This window comes from Etheostoma cragini, chromosome 2 (assembly GCF_013103735.1).
Source record: "Etheostoma cragini isolate CJK2018 chromosome 2, CSU_Ecrag_1.0, whole genome shotgun sequence".
Classification (NCBI taxonomy): Eukaryota; Metazoa; Chordata; class Actinopteri; order Perciformes; family Percidae; genus Etheostoma; species Etheostoma cragini.
The window spans coordinates 3005288-3019539 of NC_048408.1; the positions used below are offsets into that span (position 1 = coordinate 3005288).

The 14252-nt window shown below is 38.5% G+C and overlaps 1 protein-coding gene across 1 annotated transcript in view; it reads right to left on the reverse strand.

The window, feature by feature from the left end:
* zgc:165520 (uncharacterized protein LOC571872 homolog) overlaps window positions 1–843 on the reverse strand; it is an 11924-nt gene extending 11081 nt beyond the window's left edge. The window contains exon 1 of the mRNA XM_034861921.1: window positions 814–843. Within this exon, the coding sequence (XP_034717812.1) occupies window positions 814–843 (30 nt within the window). The remainder of the gene's footprint in view (window positions 1–813) is intronic.
* Window positions 844–14252: the final 13409 nt, after the last annotated feature.

Genomic DNA, 14252 nt, shown 5'->3' on the forward strand with positions numbered 1-14252 from the left:
ACACACACACACACACACACACACACACACACACACACACACACACACACACACACACACAAACATACACACACACACTCACTTTAAATAATAGGGGGCAACAATACTGAACTTGAGGATGAAATACACTGCCCAGAGTAACTACAGCAGAGTTACTACAGGTATTCCCAAATATAGAAAAGCTGATTGAGCAGTAAAAAACCTTATTCAAAACAAGAAAGAAAGCAATAAGCAGTTCATCTTCAGCCTGTGCATGAGTGCCACTGTGAAGTGATGCCAACTACAGGTTAATGTTAAATGAATGCTTACCTCGTACTGCCTTTCTCACGCCTCAAACTAAACAGTACTCCTCTTATTTACCTAATCAGCCTAATAGATAAAACTTTTACTAAATGTTATAGGAGTTGTCCTCTTTAGGACTAAAAGCAAATCTACTTTAAAATAGTAGCCCATATTTAGGCTATTTATAGGCTATTTAGATTCATAAGATTTCACAGAACAGCATATAGGCTAGGCTATATATAACTGCATTCAAGAGCATATTTATAAAATTTGTTTGTGTCAAATATGCTATGGTTTGGTGATTTAAACTAGGAATAAATGTGGAATTGTAGCAAGCTGATCTATAACTGTCATTTAAAACATTGGACCTTTCCTGACTAGGGACAGTATATCCGCACATTGTGGTGCAGTAGACTCCTCGCAGTAAAGTTGCCGTTACATTAATATTATAGGGGCTGTAGGACATTAGGGTCTGTGCTAGCAACAAGTGCTTCACAGGGTAACTATGACAAATAACTGAACCAACGTTACCTCCTTTAGCTGCGCCAGTCGGTCCTTCATCTTGAGGAGTCTGCACGTGCAAATAAAAAGTAAACAAACAAATAAATAAATAGATATAAAAGGCAACCTCACAGGTCTCGGGCAACGATGCGTTGTCTTGCATAAGCCAATAACAGCTATTAAAATGGCCTCCAAATTAGCCCAGTGCAAATAATTAGCTTCTTCAATTAATCCTGGAGATTTGACCGGAAGAAAGTTGTCAGAGCCAGAGAAGGAGCCGCAGACATGAACGTGAGTTAGAAGAAGGAAGGAATCAAAACTGTACATTAATAGAAGGTCTTGGTTGTTTGGAGTATTCTCTTTGAGGCAATAATAGTGGCCAACCTAACCTGAGGTCCTTATAAGCCTCTATCCTCTAAGAACGGATTAGGACAGCACTGTTCAGGACGATAAACCTGTCTCCCCCCTCACCCCACCCACGTCCAGCGTAAAACACTGTATGTTCCCTTTAGTTTTTACTTTTAGTCTATAAATAGCAAATAGCAATAAGGGTTCTAAAAGCATTATTTTATGTCTTAATATTTAGCTACTGTAGTTGAATAAAGCTATTTAAATGGGGTGCTAAAATATAAAAAGTGTTATTTACAACAGCATTTTCAGCATGCCAGTAAATTCAAAGTATTTACTAGGCCTACACAAATCGCAAGTTAAAAGGCAAAACAATGCAAAAAGCATAGTTAAATTTATCACAGGCATTTGCTTTTACAGCGAGTGATTGTATGTCAGAATTAACACAAATTTTTGAACAAAACAAACAAAACTAGCAGATGGATTGTTGGAAGTCGCAGACACTCATTAATCATCAGATACTGTATGGTACTGTGACAAAGCCTCCATCTCTGCCTTCAGGTGGTTGCTATGGGAGCGCATTTGCAAAGTAAACTAGTGTGTCTGGTCCAGATCTTTCTCCAGTCTCAGTCAGTCTAGAGCTGTGTTAAGGTAAGCTTGGAGAGATAGGACGGTGGAGTTTAGAGATTTTGAAGTTATTGACCAGGGCTGAAACTAAGATTTTTTCAATTTTGATTCATCTGTTTATTTTTTCAATTAATTATTGCTCTATAAAATGTCATAAAATAGTAAAGAATGTCAATCAATGTTTGACATAGCCCAAGATGAGATCCTTAGATGTCTTGTTTTTTTGGAAAGTCATAGACATTTAGTTTACTGTCACAGTGAATAAGCTAGAAAATATTCACATAAAGGAGCTGGAATCTGAAAATTGTAGCTTTTCTTTCTTAAAATGTACTCAAACCGATTATTTGACTATCAAATTTGTTGGTGAGCAACGTAATAGTAAATGTTAAAGTTCCACACAAATCTTTCTGTATTTCTCAGTATGGCTGTGTTTAGAAGATTGTGTTGTACGGCAACTTTTGCGTGCAGAAACTCAAATGAAGATAATGACCTCTTCCGATAAGTCCATCATGTTTTTTTAATCCTCTGTGTCCTGCTTGGTTACTAGCAACTGTGTGGAAGAGGCTGTGCACAATCACGGAAGGCTTGTATCATGTTGACAGCTTTGTTGTCATTGCCTTGAATTCCTCAATACCTTTTCAATGATAAGGCAAGTAAGGAAAATAACAATGGTAAACTGAAAAGATGGTAATATCAAAACCCATTATATATTGGTACTGTTTTAGGCCTACTTAAAACAAACTACCTCCATAATGATTTCTTGCAGTAAAATATGATAAATGCTTGGCAAGAGAACTAACCATTAGTGCTGTCAGTTAAATGCGTTATTAAGGTCATTAAAGCAAACCTGTTTTAATGGCACAGCCAATGGGACAGTTTTTTTTCATCGAAAGATTAACTTTCTTTTTGGCCTAGCAAACTCCGTTGTTTTTTTCACATGCTGTTACCACACCAGATCTAGCAAGACCGGAAACAACAGGCACGCCGCACACACTTGTTTGGACTTGCGAGCCGGCCAAAGAGTAGTAAAGTCAAATGTAGACTTTCATCCTCCCGGAATTTGGAAGAGATGGGAGGTACACGCGGTGAATGTAAAATATGCTACACTACTGCTGTCACCATAGAGAAACATCCCTCAAAAATGTAATTTTACCCAATGGTCCACAAAGACTTCCAGATCCAATGAGGATGAAAAAAGGTCCATAATCACAGTCAAAAAGCATTGACTAAGACTAAGGATGACGTTGTCGACCAGTTCCAAATACAATGGTCATATTCAAGCAACAGCTATTCAAGATCCGCTGGCAGTATATGGCCTATGGGCAGCTATGGGAACATCTGAAGGACCATGAATGCTAAATCCATTTGGAAAACAGATTCTGCACCTGATTTGAAACTTTCTTGGATGTGTGTATATACTTCTTAGTACTACCTGAGAACATACAATGAAAAATGTTCCATAAAGTTAGTATACACATTTTTGAGTGTGTTGAGACTTGTCTTCAGGGACAGCGTGCACAAATGGTAGCCCAGATCTTTTCCATTTGTCTATTTTGTACAAGTCAGTTGCTTGCATCGCAATGGTGTAAATAAATATCTCCGGCCAGGTCCACAAAAAGACATCACCTGATATGCTGACAATCAGGGACTGTGCCTGATTGAAGAGCCTTAAGCACTCAATAAAATATCTGTGTAACTGTACCTCTCATTGTGGAAATGAACTGAAGAACAGATGGCCTGATCATGTGAAACTGAAACAATGTTAAATGTTTTCCGTGTTTTTGTCTTTCTTTGAAGAGATGGAGAGGATTAACAGCACACATGTGGTTTTCTGCTAAATGTAATTAATATTTAGGGATGAAAATATGTGAAAAGAACTGGTGGTTTTAATAGAAAAAAAATTCTAATCATCTATAATTGTTTTTTATTTCATTTTTTACAAAGAAAATTGATTTGATGAGATAAGGGACACATACATGTATTATCTAAGAAAATTATAATATCATTAACATTTACATTATTAACATTCTGTGATCATTTTGCATATGTCCCTAACAGAGTGAAGTATCTTCAATAATTATTATTTTATTGGTGCCTGAGCTTGACCAATACCTTTTCCTGACTGACAGGCCACTATTCTGATATCATGTTATGTGGCCACAATGTTACCGGAGAACAGAAATGACCCGTTTCATGTCTGGCAACCCGCGTGTCAAAACGGGCAGTTGATGACAACACACAGACCAAAACTAAACGTTCTGTCACAGAATGGCAAAAAGGAGAAAAATCTGGCTTCAGCATTGTTGTCAGAGAAGATAGTATTTAAACTTAGCATGTTTCCTGACATATCGTGGTCTTTTTTTTTTTTATAAATACAGTAAATATTACACATTGGACCTTTGATGAACACAGAGGATACCATGTAATTTAAGGTTACATTTCTTTGTGTCTGATCTATAATTAATAAAGGCTTAAGAGTGATAAAAAAGGGTTTAATTTTGTAGAACTTTTAAACCTTTTGGATAGGTCCATTGTGAAAATGTGCTCATACGGAAGCAGTCTCCATCTGAAAACAATCACTTTTTAAAAAGTGTGCTACTGCCATCTACTGGTCAGAGTGTTATGTGTAATGCCCCCATGCCGTTTTCTTTTTTGCACCACTTAAACTAGAGAAATCAGTTCTAGGGTTAGACCCTGTTGACTGCATGGAACTTTATACTGACTTAGAGATTTTAGAGGTTGTGTTGTTTCAACTGAAATAAACGTAGATGGTTGGTTTGGTGTAAACATAGTCTTGTATATTTAGGTAATCAAACAACAAGAAGGAAGAGGTAGTGCTGGACTTGTTTAAAGAGATATACCTTTATCAATAAAAAAATCCTGCAACTGCCGTAATTTATTTATATAACTGCTAATATGAGTATTTATTTATAGAATGGGTAATAATATTTATATATATATATATAGTATATATACTTTTTATATTTCATGTTTTTTAATGCTGCAAACTGGATTGCTTCAACCAATTTTTGTTGTGTAAGATTGTTAATAAAGACAGAAAAAACGTTCTTCAGCCGGGACACTTCAGTCTGGACTTCGTGAACGATAGCTGTCGATCAAAGTAGGCTAAGGAGGTCCGTGGGGGAACTTGACTTAAAGGTGACCAATAGGAGGGCCAGTGCCTCCTTGTTTTCCACCCTCAAAATGTCAAAAGGTAGTTTAGTTCGGGCAGGAAGAAATCCTCTTCAAGAGCAGAGTTTACCTGTGAGAGCGTGTGTGACCTCCGGTGCTTGCAAAGCAGCCACTCGAGTGTGTGTGGTGGCTGTTTTGTCGCAGCTGCCTTTAAAACTCTTGATTGCTGAATTGGTGCGCAAAAAGTTATGATTTCTTCCCCTTAACACTACAGTTGACTTTAGTGGTCTCTCCATCCAAACTCCCGACTGGGCCTCTGTCTGCAACCCTTCTTTCAATTACATGTACTCTGTCTCCGCTGATAGTTGGTAACTCTAAGGCACCCGTCAGCTATTTACTTATGCTGGCTAGCTTTAGTTAGCTTCCAACAAGCCAAGCACATTTGTTCCCTGTTGAGCTGTCTTAGCCCTGTTCCAGACCCAAGTAATTTATTGATGATGATCCCGAGACGGGAATTTACAATTTACACTCTGTTTTTTAGAAAAAACTACAGACAGGCCTGAAATACACACATGCTCTGGTCCTATTCATGCACAAATAGAGAGATGTCAGAGTAAGTGGGCTGCAAATGCTAGACAGGCACCGTGAGCGGTTGGGGGGGTGGGGGATGGGGTTACGGTGCCTTGCTCAAGAGCACCTTGATGGCATCTCTCCAGCTACCAGTCCACACTCTGTACTTTGGTCCGTACTGGAATATTTAACCAGCAACACTCCGGTTCCAATCCAACTACTTACAATTATTAGTGCTTACAGCTAATGTTAGTGTTTGTCACTTCCTCTCTACACTGCTGAATATGGTGCTTCTTAAATATTCCTCACTGCAACTTCTCAACCTCATCTGCTACGTCACTCCAGTTTGCATTGCAACAATCCCTGGGAATCCTGCATCGTCCTTGTTATGTGCACAGGGCTTAGAGATTTAAGTTTGTTTACTCCGATCACGCTACCCCAACCATACTGTCCGACCAACGCTCCAATCCTACAGCATTGTTGTCATCACAACAACCCAAACGTACAGTCTGGCAACCTAAGACCATTAGTATCTGTTGAACGTGTCATTCCTCCCACCCCTCTTGCTCAGCATCCACAAACAATATTGCTTCATTTATGCTGCAAAATTCCCACTCCGTCAACAACAAAACACTTCTTTCCATGACATTGTTACAGACAAGAAAATAGTCCTAACATAATCATTATAATAATTATGATTAATAATGGTAATCAAGAGGATTACAGCCAACCCCTCGGCTACGTGTAAATCTAGAAGCCCCGCTCTAAGGGCCATGGTGGTGGGCTGGCTGTGATACACCATAAAGGACTTCCTGGTCAAATACCTTTCAGTACCCAATGTCACCTCTCTGAATTGCCTTGTGTTCAGTCCACTTCCGATTGTCCTTGTATACCGCCCCCCTAAATCCTCCACCACCTTCATATCTGAGATACTGTATCTGACAAAAAAAGAAAAGAAAAAAAAGCAGTTTCCACTATGTCTATCAGCATATGTGCAACCATGAGTCCAGTTCTGGACTCGAGTCCTAGGTGTCCAGGTGTCTTTATTATGCTCATACTAATTTTAGAGGGAAAGTGAAACACAGTTTAAGCTGGGTTGTTGTTCAGCTTTTGACAAGTTTAGACAGCTAGCTAACGCTACGCTGACATTTGTTAATGTTAACGCAACAGCGTTAGCCTAGCCCGCTAGGTAAATATTACTACTGCCTTCGGAGTTTCTGTGTCCATGTTGTCAACATAAGACCTGTGGGTTTTTGTTACGTTACACACAGAGCTAACTGGCTATAGTTAGCCTGTATGTATGTGTAATGGGTGTGAGGGCATGGCCCTGTAAAGGACGGGTCTTATTTAGGGACACAGGTAATTTGCGCCCTCTCTCTCTCTCTCTCTCTCTCTCTCTCTTTCTTTCTCTCTCGGCTGGCAGTTTCAGGAAGTGTGGCAGTGTGTACATGTGTGAAGGCCAAACATTTCAGCTGTTTAGATAAGCTCAAACTTGGAGCGGAGATAATGATTGTAAGTGATGTACCGTGAAATCTATCAAATATAGTAAGTGACACGTTCAGTTTATTGTTTTTGTTTTTCCTTTTTAGTATCGGTCATAACGACAGTAAAACATGCTGCTGATCTGAATGAAACCTAAATGAATTGAAGGTACGGCAGACTGTCTGATCATTCTATGATATGCATTTTGTCTTAAAGTATGAAAAGTTGTCTACTATTGTAATGATTTTATTATAGAACTGTCTTTGACTGCAACTTTGTCTGTCATTGTTTTTTTCCCCCTACATTCATTTAAAGTAACGGGCTTTTATTGTGTGTATTGGGTCCTAACACATATTAATAGCCTCTAAATTATTCCAGTGCAATTTTGCTATTCATATCAAGTGATTGTGTTGGTGCCATTGCACTTTACCTTTTTTAAAGTCGTTACTGTGTAGTTCCATGCTGGCGCTGTTTGCTGTTTCTTATTAGTGATTTTAATCTATGCAGACTTTGCTAATAAACTCCATTCATATTTTGTCCTGTTTTTTTCTGGACACTTACCTGTTTTTAATCGCTAACGTTACCAAGCTAGGCGGCAACTTCTGCAGTTGAGTTTCAGCCACGACAGTATTGTTGCCCACAATCAACCTCTGCTGCTGAAAGCACTCAACCTGCAGGTTGTGTAAATACATGTACTGTTGAGTGTACTATGAAAATGGTTCTTATGAATTTCTCAGCTAATCATAATCTGTAATAAATAGATTTTGCTCCAGCTCCCTGTGTGTGTGGGTGTTTGTCTGTGTCTGTGTCTGTCTGTGTCTTTGTCTGTGAGACCCAACCTGCTCCTTCCTTAAACAGCTTACTGATGGATTGAGTTTAAACTTCTGCATTTTGTTATCAAACAAAAATGTCTTATTATTACACAACAGCAATGGCAGTTTCAGTAGCAGCGTCAATATAAATATATCTTAACATTGGCCTCAAATTAATTAGCCCTGGATGGGTTTCTGGTGTCCCACATGCAAATCCACATACACACACACACACTCACTCCACTACTGTGTGTGCCTTCATCAGTCAGCCCATTAGTTCTCATCATGTCACACACAGCCCTAATGGTGACACACACACACACACACACACACACACACACACACACACACACACACACACACACACACACACACACATGCACTCACAGCCAGATGCAACTATAAAAACTTAAAACCCAGGGCTCCATTATTGTCCATGTGTGTGCCTGTGTGTAGCTGTGTGTGTGACAGTGTTATTGCTATTCACATGTGTGTGTGTGTCCACCTTTTACCAGGTTTTATGTGTGTTCCCAGACCTACTGATCAAAAACATGCAGCGCTGGACTCGTCGGCCTGGTGGTCTGCCCAGAACCGGGTGGTCTTGGGATTTATAGAAAGCTGTGTGTGTGTGTGTGTGTTTGTGTGTGTGTTTTCTGGTGGGTGATATTAGTAACCAGTGTTTGATAATTTGTATCTCTTCTCAACAGTCTCATTTGAGTCAAGTGTGCTGGATGCGTGTCACAGACCCACAGGTGAAGGTTGAAGAATGATTACATCTCTTTCCAGTTCAAGAGAAAGCAAGACGTGAATCACCAGGAGCAGTGTTGTTTCCCCATAGTGAGATTAGGTCCAACACTGTTTGCCTCTAGCGGGTAGATCAGTGCTACACAGGGTTATAGCTGGCTTTATTCCATCTGCATGATATCCGCAAACAGGAACCCTCTGCTGTTCTCAAATCCAGGATAAAAACTTAAGGTGACTGGAGTTTTTTCCCTAAGGCTCCGGAAACAGTCAGTAGTCTCCTTTTTTCTACTGCTTCATCTGTTTTCATTATGTTTTTCATCATCTGCTTTATAATAACATATTCAGTGGCCTCAGTTGCCTGTTGTTATTCCTGTTGTTGTTTGTGGATGAAAATTAGTTTGAGCATTACTACATAAAAATAAATACTGGAGTTGATGGAAAAACGTGTCATGTGAGTCCTTCAGAGCAGGTCAGGTTTTACAACATGTAAACACTAGACTAGACTTTTCAATCGTAAAAATGTTCATCTCAACAAACAGAAACATGTTTGTATTATTTAAATTCTATCTGTAAAATAACAGAATTTTTTTTATGACTTTTATGCAACAAAGATGGCTTCTTTAGATTAAAATAGAATTAAGGAAAAGGCTAAAATATTAAAACAAAGCATTGGAAACAATTTGCTGAAACACATATATATTGAACAATTGGACCGACACTTACAATTACAACAGTGTTAGTCCTTGAAATGACCAAGACATCTGTTTAAACTCATGTAAAGTATTGTTGTAATGATTGCTCAGTACGCTGGCTCGGTACAGAAAGAAGCAGCAAGTTCTGGGAGTGCAAGTTGTTATTCTACATAAAGAAAGACACTGAGCAATTGCCTTATAAAAAAGGGCATTGTATGTTTTTAAATATTCATATATTGTGTAATACACACATCATTAATCAGTGCCTCAAGGATTGTGCTATTTTTTTTTAGATCATTGCTGCCAAAATGCCTGATTATGCGGCCGCGTTTCTAAATAAAATTGCGATTAAAGTTACAATGTCTTTTGTATTTTTCTTGCAATGAAATTAGGGGAGACAGTGACATTTTATGTAGCGTACTTCTTTAAAAATAATAATAAACTGGTTTCAGGGAGAATAAAAATACTCTGGTTGAGTGTTCCTGGTAACATTAACAAAAAGGCTCAGGATGCTGAAAATATTGGTATATTATGAAAATGACTGGTGGATTCATGACACAAAATAATAATTTACAATTGAAATAATCCAATTAGAACAAATCTGTCAGTGGCTGGTTAGTGTTCATTTTCTAAAAAGTTTACTTCCCATCCTGGTCTAACACATAAATTCACAGAATTGATAAAGTACTAATTGGCCTTTAACTTTTTATTGCACTTACAGTAGGCCTATTATAACAAGTTTAGCTGTCCTCAACTCAAGTCATTGTCTTACTGTCTCATCTCCGGTTTCTCCTGCATCTACTGTATGTGAGTGTGTGAATAACTGACCCTGTCCTCATCTGGCAGTAACATCCGTCCTGAGTGATCGGATCAGCCGTGGAAAGCTCTAGGTACAGAAAAAAAAACTCCAGGACGCATTGAGGATGCATTAGGATCGGATTGCAAAAAATGCCTTCAGAGGATTTTTTTTCTACATACTAATAGCAGTAAGAATGGAAATGTGTCCCGGGCTACATTAAGGAATGCCTACTCAACTGTGAGCAGAACTACGCAATTTTTTTGTTTGTTCAAGTATTTCTCATGTCACAGAAAAACACAGAAAGTAAGCGTGTGTTTTGGATGTTATTATCATACACTGTTAGTGATGTGTCAGTGTTTTTTACTGTGCAGCCTGCTCTCGAGGTTTCTGCAGTTGATTGGAAAAAGCAGCTGCCGGTATACAGTAATGGTGTTTTTAGTAAAACTTCCCCAAATTCACCAGTGTGAAGGATTACTACAGATATTCCTGCTCATGCATCGTCTTCTTTGGTTAATTATTAGTCTTGCATTGCCAGAGCTACACAGCGCTGCTTACTGCGTACAAAGCCGACAAACTCAAAGCATCAAGCAAACTCATTTTCTCTTTTTAGTTCTCAGGGGACTGTACTTCTACCCAAACTCGACAAAGGCCTCGGCCATCAACAGGGTTAAATGGAATCAACTCAAACGGCTTCCTCTTTAATCTTCCTTCTTTGGCATTTAGTTAGTTTTCCATGTTCAGTTAGAATATGTTTTTTTGTTCGATTTGGTTACAGTTTGCAGTTAGGGTTAGGATTAGGCAAATAATCAGAAGTTATTCATTTGGCCAGGTTGAAAACTTTTACAAGACAAGAAAAAACTAAACACATAAAACAGCAATTACTTAAAACTGCCTGCCATAACATACACAAATGGAAATAAAGTTCTTATTAACCTTACATTAATTTCACTGAGCAAAACATTTAATTTAAAAACACAGTCACTACCATGGTATTATTCCCATGCTACCACTATCACGCTGCTACATGAACTAACATGAGGGCAAGACAGTTAGAAATGAACTTCATTAACTTTAACAGTGCTACCGTCAACATTTGCATTTAACATTAAACTATTGACAAATATCAACATCAAACTATTAGTAGCATCCCTGGAAATGCCAAGCAAGTAAAGTCCTTTCCCACTTCACCATCTATTTTCAACAGCAGCTCACAAGATGTGCTCCACTGTGTCACTACCTGATGTGAGGGGAGTGCACATCTGAATTGCGAATGCTCAGATTTTGATGGTTTACGGCATGACGTGTCATAGCCGATGTGAGTTGAGGTCGGTTTCTGTAGCAGTCCGTGGCGAAGTGACCCACTTCTCACTTGATTTATTACCTTGGTAAACATTTTCATAATGAGTTTATGTTCTCAATTGCTAGTTTTAAGCCTTCTGCAACACAGAATGATAATCATTTTTTGAAGTATGGTCTCTTTGATTTTAAAATCGTCGACAAAGCAGGGGGTGTTTCATGGCGTGGCTATGTGTTCAGCAAAGCTTATCCATGGCACGTGAACTTCATTTTGGGGGGTTGACCACGCATTCGTCGTAATGACTGTTTGGTTGTAACCCCCTCACATCTGAGCTTTGTGTGCCGCATTCTCACGGGACAAGTGAAGACAGCCTTTACTTGAATATACTGAAATATATGTACTTGGAGAGTTGGGCAACGTAGCTCAGAGGCGCTTGAAGAACAAGTACATAACCTATCATCCCCTGCCGTGAACTTAAACAGTTCATGGCATGACGTGTCATACTGAAATTTGTGAAATCCATAAAATAAAAAACTTATCTCATTACAAACCAAAAACGGTAAGATATCTTTAATTATTTGATTGCTAACGTTAGGTCCAGACGCCATTCAACTGACAGCCTTTGTTGTGTTTGATGCTAACTTGTAGCCAGCAGTGAACCAACTTTGTTACGTAAGTCCGTTTTCATTGTATTGACATTACAGAAGTCTCTCGCTAGCATCTTGTAGGCTACTTGTTGCAAAGGGAAATATCTGCATTCAACTCACATTGGGTAGCGACAATACAGCCACTGTTAGGACAGGAAATGCATGCAGAAAATTTTAATTTAAATAGCCTAACAAATGGACGTTGCAAGTTCAATTGTCTAATTCTGGTAATGTAGTATTTATTTTGCAGATCCTGTCCAAACTATAGGCTACACGATGTACATTCTATTAGTAATTTCTATTAGTTCTATTAGATGTCTTATTCAAATTGTCAAAATACAATAAACTCTGTGGAGCAACATTGTCAGAACAATATCAAACTTTTCTTGTTTGTGTGAATTTTCTTCAATTAGCCTCTTGTTTTATGAGCTTCAACTTTTTGTTTAAGATATTTATCATGTAAAACCTATATATTGTTGTGTGCTATTACAGTAGATGGTCCAACTCCTAAGTAGTTAAGTTATAAATTTATACTTTGAGCTTTGCTTGTGTTTTTTAGGTTCTATATTTTTAACGATTATTTCCTCATGTCTCATAAAAAGGAAATAAAAGTCCTTTATTTAGGATATATAAAAACAGTAAAACATATTACGGTACAACACAATACCACAGTCTGACAGTAAATTTAATAAATAACGTATACAGGCCTATTATCCACATTTTACCCCAATTTACAGTAACATTAACACTTCAACTTGAAGAGCAACAGCCAACTTAAACTAAAAACTGTAAAAATCCGCGTGAACACAAAACACAGCGGGAGAGGAAGGAAAAATGGAGAGAGAAGAAGAGTGAGTAGGCTGTGGTCTACAAGTCACTTCAGTCAATTGTAGTCGTGTTGGCCTTCGCAGTAGGTCAGGTGTTTCCTATCCGCAATTTCAGAATAAAAGCGATGCAGCCTTCTTGTGCTAATCGAAGGATCCTACTTCCCACCTTTGTAGTTGGAATGACGAGCATGTTATGTTTAAGTGTCTTGTTGTTGGAGCACAATTTAAAGCCTCCTGCTTAGCTCACTTGATAGAACAGGCGCCCATATTAAGAGGCTTACTCCTTGACACAGTGGCTGCAGGTTTGATTCTGACCTGCGCCCCTTTGATTTATCCCCTTTCAAGTCTAAGCCGTCCTATCCAAATAATGGGCTAGAAATGCCCTTTTCTTTAAAAGGCAGACACAAGGTTTATTCTGACCTGCTTCTTGGGGCTCTACTAGTCTCTGAATTTAAGACTCAACATTATGAGTTGAGGGGGTGTTTATGTTCAACTTTCAAGTCTGAAACTCGTATTTACCATAATTCTGATAGCATCTCAGCGGAGAAAAAAAAAAAAACTTCAGAAACTGGCCACCAACGTTGAAAGCACATTTAACACAAAGACATAACCCTTATGTGTAACATTCAGGGATTTAGTTATATTTATATTTTGATAACGGAAACAATTTAACAACAGCATTTCAACATTTTGGCGTAAAGCAAATCTATCACCCACCTTTGCAAACTGGCATCAGTTTGCGCTCATTGACCTGCAAGTTAACATTACAACCTTAAAAAAACCTCTTGTTTCCTGTGCTGACCCGCTTGACAGTGGAGGTGTTCTGACAGTGGAGCCTGCCCCGGAAGTGACCTTAGCCGGACACTTGCATTTCTTGAACCAATCACAATCGTCTTGTGTGGCACTAAGCACCTGGATTTACCCTGCAGAGATCTGAGGAGCAGTTGGCAAGACGTCCAAATTGTTGTGCCCGGTCTTTTGCTGTATGTTTTTTTGGTAAATGTGAGGTGTTTGAGTCACACACGTCTCATTTTCAAACCAGAAACAGGGACATCAATTTGCCAAAGCATTTAAAGTCCTAGATCTGTAAGTTCTTTGGGAGGCCTCTTGTGTTTTTGTGCAGTCTGACAGAAAACAACTTTGCTTTTCAGCTGGTAGAACAGAATATGATACTCTCAACTTCAACTTCAACTTTATTACTGTCATTCCATATGTACAAAGTGCATACAGAACAAAATTGCGTTGCATACAGCTTAACATGTAATGTTGGCAGTGCTCTGTTTTAGCACATAGTAGAATACAAGAAATCCATGTTTTGCACTTATTCATTGCATTTTGTGACAGCGGTATAAATCAAAAGTGAAGAGAGCTATGTTTGTCTGCACACTAGCAACTCTGACAAAATAAGTGCCACTGACATTGAGATATTTTTTTTCTTAAAAAACAAAACAAGCGTTGAAATTTGAAATAGTGCAGCTAAGATTGGTTTACC